The sequence below is a fragment of the Lithobates pipiens genome, unplaced genomic scaffold (assembly GCF_037356315.1).
Source record: "Lithobates pipiens isolate NorthernLeopardFrog02 unplaced genomic scaffold, aLitPip1_a1.2 Scaffold_1, whole genome shotgun sequence".
Taxonomy (NCBI): domain Eukaryota; kingdom Metazoa; phylum Chordata; class Amphibia; order Anura; family Ranidae; genus Lithobates; species Lithobates pipiens.
In genome coordinates, this window is record NW_027507685.1 from 99,825,767 (window position 1) to 99,835,600 (window position 9,834).

The following is a 9,834-nucleotide window of genomic DNA, read 5'->3' on the forward strand; positions in this document are numbered from 1 at the left end:
GGGCTACTCCGCCCATCTCTGACTCCAGATGAACGTCAACGTCGCCGGGTCAACAACCTCTGTCTGTACTGTGGAGAACCAGGGCACTTTGTTCGCTCTTGCCCAGCTAAGATGCGTAAGTGCCTCCTTGTTCCACCTGTTCCCTCACCTGTGTTGTCTGATAACATCTCTCATCTGGCTGTTCCTGTTCTTTTACAGCTTCCAGGAAGGACTGTCTCAACCCACGCAGTTATTGACTCCGGGGCATGCAGTGGCTTTGTAGACTCGTCCTTCGCCCGAAAAAACAGGATTCCCCTTAGAACGAGAGAGAAGGGGCTCTCGGTATACCTGGCTGACGGGTCTACCTTGGGATCAGGACCAGTGACCCAGGAGACTAGCCCCCTATCAGCTGTCATCGCCGGAACTCACCAAGAACTCCTTTGCCTAGACGTCATCCAGTCTCCTCTGTTCCCCATCATTCTAGGTATGCCTTGGTTGAAGGCACACAACCCACGCATTGATTGGGCCACTGGAGTAATTGAATTCCCCTCGGACTACTGTCTCCAGCATTGCTGCCCGACTCCCAACGGGGACTCCTCGGCCCTTCTCTGTCTGGAATCGGATGATGAAACCCGACAAGCTGTACCTAAGGAATACCATGCTTTTCTGGATGTCTTCAGTAAGAAGGGGGCAGAGACTCTTCCTCCCCATAGGCCATATGATTGCCCTATAGAACTGCTCCCGGGGGCAGAAATCCCCTTCGGAAGAATCTTCCCCCTATCCGAATCTGAACTGAGTACCCTGAAGTCCTACTTGGATGATAACCTTGAAAAAGGATTTATCCGACCCTCTACCTCCCCAGCCGGCGCTGGGATTTTCTTCGTGGAAAAGAAAGACCACTCCCTGCGCCCATGTGTGGACTATCGGGCTCTAAACAAGATCACCATTAAAAATCGCTACCCCCTGCCGTTAGTACCTGAACTTTTTCAGAGACTGGGTTCCGCTAAGTTGTTCACAAAGCTGGATCTTCGGGGTGCCTACAACCTCATCCGTATCAGAAAGGGTGATGAATGGAAAACAGCCTTCCGTACCCGCTTCGGGGACTACGAATACTTAGTGATGCCATTCGGGTTGTGTAATGCCCCAGCCACGTTCCAGCATTTTGTCAATGACATTTTTAGAGATTATCTTAATTTGTTTGTAATTATTTACCTGAATGACATCTTAATCTTTTCCTCCACTCTAGCCATCCACCGGGAACATGTTAAGAAGGTTCTGACACGTCTCCGCCTTCACGGTTTGTACGCCAAGCCCGAAAAATGTGTTTTCGAAAAGGAGAGTATTCAGTTCCTCGGCCTGGTCATCTCGGTTAGAGGGGTAGAGATGGATCCCCAGAAGATCTCCGCAATCCAGGACTGGCCTGCCCCCTCCGATAGGAAGGGAGTTCAGCGATTTGTGGGCTTCGCTAACTTCTATCGTAAGTTCATAAAGGGATTCTCTTCTATTATCGCCCCCATTACCGGGCTGACCAAGCAGGGCCAAAGGTTCCGTTGGACCCCCAAGGCACAAGAGGCCTTCAAAACCCTGAAGGATTTGTTCGTCTCAGCCTCGGTCCTGAAGCACCCCGATCCCGCTCTACCGTATACCCTCGAAGTTGACGCTTCAGAAATAGCAGTCGGAGCTATACTTTCCCAGAGGCAGGGACCCAAGTCCTTACTCCATCCGGTTGCTTTCTTCTCTCGCAAATTATCAGAGGCCGAAAGAAAGTACGACATCGGTGATCGTGAGCTATTAGCAATTAAGTCTGCACTCGAGGAGTGGCGCTACCTGCTGGAGGGGGCTATCCATCCAATCTTGGTCTAAACCGACCACAAAAACTTGGAATATTTAAAGACAGCTAAGAGATTGAAGCCTCGTCAGGCCAGGTGGGCACTCTTTTTCTCAAGATTTGTATTCCACATCACTTACCGTCCCGGATCCAAGAATACTAAGCCAGACGCTTTATCCCGCATGTTTAGTCAGCCGGAAAACTCGCCACCTACCGATACCATTCTTTCTGCTGGGAACTTTCTTCTACTCCAGGGAGATGTGGTGTCTCAGGTCAAGCGGGCCTCCATAGGCGCTACACCTCCACCCGGTGCCCCGTTGTCCTCCAACGATGACCTTCTGTGGCATGGGAACAGGATCTTTGTCCCCCAGGCAGTTCGGACCCTGGTTCTGGCCTCCTGTCATGACCACCCTCTGGCTGGCCACTTTGGGGTATTCAAAACCCTGGAATTACTCAGGCGTACATTCTGGTGGCCACGGATGAAGGACGACTGCAAGAGGTATGTACAGGCCTGTGCCACCTGTATTCGGAGTAAGGGCGACAAGTCAAGAGCCTGGGGTCTACTAAGACCGCTACCTGTTCCTGATAGACCATGGAGGATGATCTCCATGGATTTTATCGTCGAACTCCCCCCTTCGGAGAACCATACAACGATCTTTGTCGTAGTCGACAGACTCACTAAGATGGCTCACTGCTTGCCCATGAAGGGCACTCCCTCAGCCGCAGAGACAGCTAACGCCTTTGTTAAAGAAATTGTGAGACTTCATGGCATTCCCGCCAACATCACATCTGATAGGGGGGTGCAGTTCACCTCAAGATTTTGGAGGGCGCTCTGTGGAACTCTGAAGATCGATCTTTGCATGTCCTCAGCCTACCACCCGCAGACCAACGGTCAGACCGAGAGGACGAATCAGACACTGGAACAGTACCTTTTTCGTCCTTCTCTCAAGACGACTGGGTCTCTCTGTTACCGATGGCTGAGTTCGCTTACAATAACACAATCCACTCGGCCACCAAGCAGTCCCCTTTTTATGCGAACTTCGGGTTCCATCCGTTGTTTTTGTCTGGCAGTCTTCCCGAGTGTTCGGTACCAGCGGTTCAGAAGAGACTTAACTTCTTTGAAGAAAATAACAAGCTCTTACAAGAAACCCTGGCCAGGTCACAGGAGCATAACAAGGAAGTCTTCGACAGAAGGAGAAGAGGGGAGCTGGATCTTAAGGTTGGGGATCGGGTCTGGTTGTCCACCTTGAATCTTAGACTGTCCTGTCCCTCCAAGAAGTTGGGCCCGAAATTCGTGGGTCCCTTCCCGATCAAGAGGAAATTAAATGACGTGGCGTTTGAACTCAAACTTCCTGAATCTTTCCGAATTCATCCAGTGTTCCATGTATCGCTTCTCAAACCCGCAGTCGCGGACCCCTTCGCTGACAGGACCTCCAGTCCCCCGGAACCTGTGTTGGTCAATGGGGAGATTGAGTTTGAAATCAAGGCCATTCTGGACTGTAGGAAGAGAAAGAACCAGGTCCAATTCTTAGTCAAATGGAAGGGGTACGGACCCGAGGAGAGCTCCTGGGCGCCAGAAGCTAACATTCATGCCAAGAGACTCATCCGTGCCTTCAAGAATTCCCACCCGAATAAGTTGGCTCAGTTGGGCATCCGGAGGCTGCCCCTTGGGGGGGGGCAATGTCACGACCACTCGGGCGTTTCGGCCGTACACAGGAGACTTACCTGTAGAAACCTGTCGTGGAGAACCCGTCGTTTCCCCTTGACGCACGCTAAAGCTAACGAACGCACTCGCGTCAACATGAACGAGCGCGCGCACGCACGTGGGTCACGATCGGGCGCACGTCTACTCACGGGGGCGCGCTGACCCGTCGTACGACCGCTTGGCGCCCTAAGGTCTTCTTAAGGCACTTGCTCCCTTCCATCCGTGCTGTCCAGTCTACAGCGTGTCCGTGACCTTGCTTCCTGTACCTGTACCTGTTACCTTGATTCCTGATACCCGGCTTGTTCTTTGACCCTGATCCGTTGCTGCCTGCCTACGACCTCTGCTTGTCTGACCACGTCTCTGCCTCATCCTCTTGTACCTTGCTGATCGATTCCTGCTGACCCGGCCTGCACCTGACCCTGCTGTTCCTGCTTACCTGTTGGGGTTCCTGTATTTCCTGACGTCCACCTGCTTGAAAGTCTCCTCACTTGTGCCTGCCTGCTACAGTCAAGTACCATCAGCTCTACCTACTCGCTGTCGGTGCCCAGCTGCTTATCCGGACCGGTCCTATCTGCCAGGCACTTGTGCCCCCTGAACTTTTGAATACCTGTCTCCATCTCCAGGGGTTCATTAGCCAGGGGATACGAGGGGCCGCTCCCTGCATTCCAGGCTCAACTACTAGGTACGTGACACTGTTAAGGATCGGGATGGGAAGCTGGCTGCCACATCCTTAACAACCAATGAGTCATCAGCTGTCAGCGGGGTTTCAAAATAAAATAAAAAATTACATGGGGTCCGAAAATCCATACCGGACCCTTATCTGAGCATGCAGCCGGGCAGGTCAGGAAAGGGGAGGGATGAGTGCGCGCCCCCCTTTCTTTTTTCTCTTTTAACAAACTGTGAATAGCTGGTTGTTAAGGAGTGGGCAGGGAAGCCGGCTGCCACATCCTTAACAATCAATGAGTCATCAGCTGTCAGCGGGGTTCCCCACTGACAGCTAGATGTAAAAACAAGAATCGGCAGGAATAATAAAAAAAAAAAATCGGGACAAAAACAGCGTGGGGTTTCCCCCAATCCATACGTATGGATTTTGAGGGAAACTCCATGTTAAAATAAAAGAAAAAATCCATGGGGTATAATCCATACCATAATCCATACCAGACCCTTATCCAAGCATGCAGCTCATCAGGTCAGGAAAGGGAAGGGACAAGTGAGCCCCCCCCTTTTTTTTCTCTCTTTAACAAACTGCGAATAGCTGGTTGTTAAGGAGTGGGCCGGGAAGTTGGCCTGCCGAATAACAGCTGAATGTAAAAACAAAAATTGCTGGGAAAAAAAAGATTTGGAAAAAAACAGTTTGGGGTCCCCTCCCCCAATCCAGATTTGGAAAAAAACAGCTTGGGGTCCCCTCCCCCAATCCATACCAGGCCCTTTCGAGTCCTGTATGATTTTGAGGGAAAACCCACACCAAAATAAAAAAAAGGCAAGCAGTTCCCCCCAAAATCCATACCAGACCCTCATTCGAGCATGCAGCCTGGCAGATCAGGAAAGGGAGGGGACGAGTGAGCGCCCCCCCCTTTTTTTTCTTTAACAAACTGTAAATAGCTGGTGGTCAAGGAGTGGGCCGGGAAACCGGCATCCACATTTTTAGCAACCCATGAGTCATCAGTGAATGTTAAAACAAAAATTTGCTGATCAGTCATGGCATTTAAAGACACAGGCAAAGCACCTGTTGATTCAGAGGTGGCCATCCATCGCATCCGTATTACACTGACCAGCCGCAATGTGAAATCTCTGGAAAAGGTCTGTGCTGATCTGATCTGTGGAGCAAAGGAGAAGAACTTGAAGGTGAAGGGACCTGTGCGCATGCCCACCAAGACTCTGCGCATTACTACAAGAAAAACCCCTTGTGGTGAGGGTAGGGTTGCCACCTTTTCTTCAAGCCAAACCCGAACACTTTTGCAGCACAGGGCAATTACATTTTTTTTTTTTGCTGTAAACACTATAGGATTATAAAAGATCTGGCATACATATAGATACCCCAAGGAGAGTAGTAATGTAGCGCACAAACTGTGCCTTGGCAAACAGTGGCTATGGCCAAATTGCTCTTGCTGACATTATCGCCCCACCCTTCAGTCAAACCTGTCCCCAAGCAGCTGCCCGCAGCTCCCGGGTGGCAACAGATTTGTGTATGACTATCTCGGTTACTTGGGGAGCCACAGCCTAGTCTGAATTATGTGTCCGGGTTTCAGGTGGACTGAAACCCGGACACATGATTCAAAACCCGAACTGTCCGGGTGAATCCTGGACAGGTGGCAACCCTAGGTGAGGGTTCCAAGACATGGGATAGATTCCAGATGAAGATCCATAAGCGCCTGATTGATCTACACCAGGCATGTCCAAAGTCCGGCCCGCGGGCCAATCGCGGCCCGCGGTCCGGTTTTGAACGGCCCGCCTGGTAATCTAAACATATATATCTTTTGTGGCCCCCGACGATCTCCCAGCGCCAGGGCCACAAAAGATATATAGTCTGGCTGCATTGGAGATAGGAGGCTGTACGAGCGCTGTGCACACAGGAGTATTTCCTGTTTACACTGCAGCCTCTGTAATAGGAAGTCCCATCTCCGCCATTGGACGACTGTTCTGTCCATCAAAGGAGGCGGGACTTTCTCTTAAAGAGTCCGCTGTGAAAACAGGAGATTCTCCTGTTCTTTGGCGCTTGTCCAGCCCCCTCCATGTCCCCTCCAAGGCTGCACTGATGGCAATGGTAAGTACATTCCTGGCTAATAGTGAGTGAAATCCTGGCAATGGTGGCTGCATTCCTGGCAATAGTAAGTGAAATCCTGGCTAATGGTGGCTGCATTCCTGGCAATAGTGAGTGAAATCCTGGCAATGGTGGCTGCATTCCTGGCAATAGTAAGTGAAATCCTGGCAATGGTGGCTGCATTCCTGGCAATAGTAAGTGAAATCCTGGCTAATGGTGGCTGCATTCCTGGCAATAGTATGTGAAATCCTGGCAATGGTGGTGGCTGCATTCCTGGCAATAGTGAGTGAAATCCTGGCAATGGTGGCTGCATTCCTGGCAATAGTATGTGAAATCCTGGCAATGGTGGCTGCATTTCTGGCAATAGTATGTGAAATCCTGGCTAATGGTGGCTGCATTCCTGGCAATAGTGAGTGAAATCCTGGCAATGGTGGCTGCATTCCTGGCAATAGTGAGTGAAATCCTGGCAATGGTGGCTGCATTTCTGGCAATAGTATGTGAAATCCTGGCTATGGTGGCTGCATTCCTGGCAATAGCGAGTGAAATCCTGGCAATGGTGAGTGCATTCCTGGCAATAGTAAGTGAAATCCTGGCAATGGTGGCTGCATTCCTGGCAATAGTATGTGAAATCCTGGCAATGGTGGCTGCATTCCTGGCAATAGTGAGTGAAATCCTGGCAATGGTGGCTGCATTCCTGGCAATAGTATGTGAAATCCTGGCAATGGTGGCTGCATTCCTGGCTAATAGTGAGTGAAATCCTGGCAATGGTGGCTGCATTCCTGGCAATAGTGAGTGAAATCCTGGCTAATGGTGGCTGCATTCCTGGCAATAGTATGTGAAATCCTGGCAATGGTGGCTGTATTCCTGGCAATAGTGAGTGAAATCCTGGCTAATGGTGGCTGCATTCCTGGCTAATGGTGGCTGCATTCCTGGCTAATGGTGGCTGCATTCCTGGCTAATAGTGAGTGAAATCCTGGCAATGGTGGCTGCATTCCTGGCTAATGGTGGCTGAAATCCTGGCTAATGGTGGCTGAAATCCTGGCTAATGGTGGCTGCATTCCTGGCTAACGGTGGCTGAAATCCTGGCTAATGGTGGCTGAAATCCTGGCTATGGTGGGTGCATTCCTGGCAATGGTGGGTGCATTCCTGGCAATGGTGGGTGCATTCCTGGCAATGGTGGGAGCGCAGATGGGCACTGACCCTTATTTTGCTTCAGAGTGTTTTATTTAAAATTGTAAGTTTTTTTTTCCTGAAACTTCCCTCTTATTCGCCAATAAATACGGTATATCCAAATAACACGCCCAAGCTCATCTCTTCAACACACATAGCCACAAAGGCAAGAGAATTCTTGTTGGGCCGTGTATTAGTGTTCGAACGAACACACTTAGACCGATTTTTAATGGTTCAAAGAATGTCAGGCAAAATGGTCGGCCCTCGTGCATGTTCACTTCATCAAATCTGGCCCTCTTTGAAAAAAGTTTGGACACCCCTGATCTACACAGTCCCTCTGAGATTGTGAAGCAGATTACTTCCATCAGTATCGAACCTGGTGTAGAAGTTGAAGTGACCATTGCTGATGCATAAATGCCACCTTTGAATAAAAGTTACCACCGTAAAAAAAAAAAAAAAAATTGCTGGCAATACCAAATCTAGAAAAAATCAGCTTGGGGTCTCCCCAATCCGTACCAGGCTCTTTTGAAGGAAACCCCACGCCAAAATAAAATAAAAAATGGCACTGGGTCCCCTCCAAAATCCATACCAGACCCTTATCTGAGCATGCAGCCTGGCAGGTCAGAAAAGGGAGGAGATGAGCAAGCGCGCTCCCCCATCCTGAACCATGCCAGGCCACTAGGAATGAGCTGAACACCCCCCGGTTCAGTTCGCACCAGAACTTTCGAGCCGAAAATTCTTAGGAACTTTAGAACCCCATTGAAGTCTATGGGACTCGAACGTTCGAAATAAAAAGTGCTAATTTTAATGTCTAATATGCAAGATACTGTCCTAAAAAGGGTTTGGGGACCTGGCTCCTGCCCCAGGGGACATGGGTCAATGCCTAAAATGTTTTTAAAAATGGCAGTTTTGGCGGGAGCACTGATATTAATGACGATTAAAGTGAAAAAAAAGTGAAATATTCCTTTAAATATCGTGCCTGGGGGGTGTCTATAGTATGCCTGTGAAGTGCCACGTGTTTCTTGTGATTAGAACAGTCCCTGCACAAAATGACATTTAATGGAAAAAAAGTCATTTCAAATTGCTTGCGTTTTTAATGTAATATCTGGTTTCGGCAATATGGATGGAAATCATTGAGAAAAATGGCATGGGTAGCCCCCCCTGCCCATTACCAACCCCTTTGGGTCTTGTATGGTGCAAACAAGACAGGGACTGTGTAGATTTGTCGTGTTAAGTAGAATCTGTTTGTAATTTTGAACTGGTACATTTTTAAAGTGTAGCTCCAGTCAAAAAATCTATTTTTAAGCTTTTTGGGAAGGGTTATCACCCCTGTATAATTTGTTTTGCCGTCCGTCTTTTTTCATCTCACGTTTGTAAGTTGGATGTTTGAAAGTAGGGGCCTGCCCTATATGCTCTGCAGAAATGGCGGAACAAGGTGTTGGTGTTGCCACAACATTGTAAGCCCTCAAAGTGACTCTTGGTGGGCGCTGGAGCGCCCTGCTGTGAACGATTATATCAAGAATTGTAATTACATGCCATTGTTGAACAGTGGTAGAAAAATTGACCTTTGGTGGTTGTGGTGCTGGTGCTGGTGCCACAACACTATAAGTCCTCACAGTTACTCTGGGTGGGCACAGGAACGGGCCCTGCTGTGAAATATTATATCAAGAATTGTAATTACATGCCCCTGTTAAACAGGGGCTGAAAAATTGGGCCTTAGCCACTGGTGCTGGTGCCACGACACTGCAACCTCTCCCACATACTCTAGTTTTATTGCAGGAATTAGCCCTGCTGCAAAGCATTGCATCAAAAATTGTACTTAAACGCCCCTGTTAAAGAGGGGCAGAAAAATTGGGCCTTAGGCACTGGTGCTGGTGCCACAACACTGCAACCTCTCCCATATACTCTAGTTTTATTGCAGGAATTAGCCCTGCTGCAAAGCATTGCATCAAAAATTGTAATTAAACGCCCCTGTTAAACAGGGGCAGAAAAATTGGGCTTTAGGCACTGGTGCTGGTACCACGACACTGCAACCTCTCCCATATACTCTAGTTTTATTGCAGGAATTAGCCCTGCTGCAAAGCATTGCATCAAAAATTGTACTTAAACGCCCCTGTTAAACAGGGGCAGAAAAATTGGGCCTTAGGCACTGGTGCTGGTCCCACAACACTGCAACCTCTCCCATATACTCTTGTTTTATTGCAGGAATTAGCCCTGCTGCAAAGCATTGCAACAAAAATTGTACTTAAACGCCCCTGTTAAACAGGGGCAGAAAAATTGGGCCTTAGGCACTGATGCTGGTGCCACGACACTGCAACCTCTCCCATATACTCTAGTTTTATTGCAGGAATTAGCCCTGTTGCAAAGCATTGCATCAAAAATTGTAATTAA

The 9,834-nt window shown here is 49.0% G+C and overlaps 1 protein-coding gene across 1 annotated transcript; it reads left to right on the forward strand.

The window, feature by feature from the left end:
* Positions 1 to 5,201: 5,201 nt before the first annotated feature.
* Positions 5,202 to 7,904, forward strand: LOC143988264 (small ribosomal subunit protein uS10-like). The gene is made up of 3 exons (XM_077487708.1): positions 5,202 to 5,421; positions 5,835 to 5,913; positions 7,776 to 7,904. The coding sequence occupies exons 1-3, from the start codon at positions 5,211 to 5,213 to the stop codon at positions 7,855 to 7,857; spliced, it is 372 nt and encodes a 123-aa protein (XP_077343834.1). The 5' UTR covers positions 5,202 to 5,210; the 3' UTR covers positions 7,858 to 7,904.
* Positions 7,905 to 9,834: the final 1,930 nt, after the last annotated feature.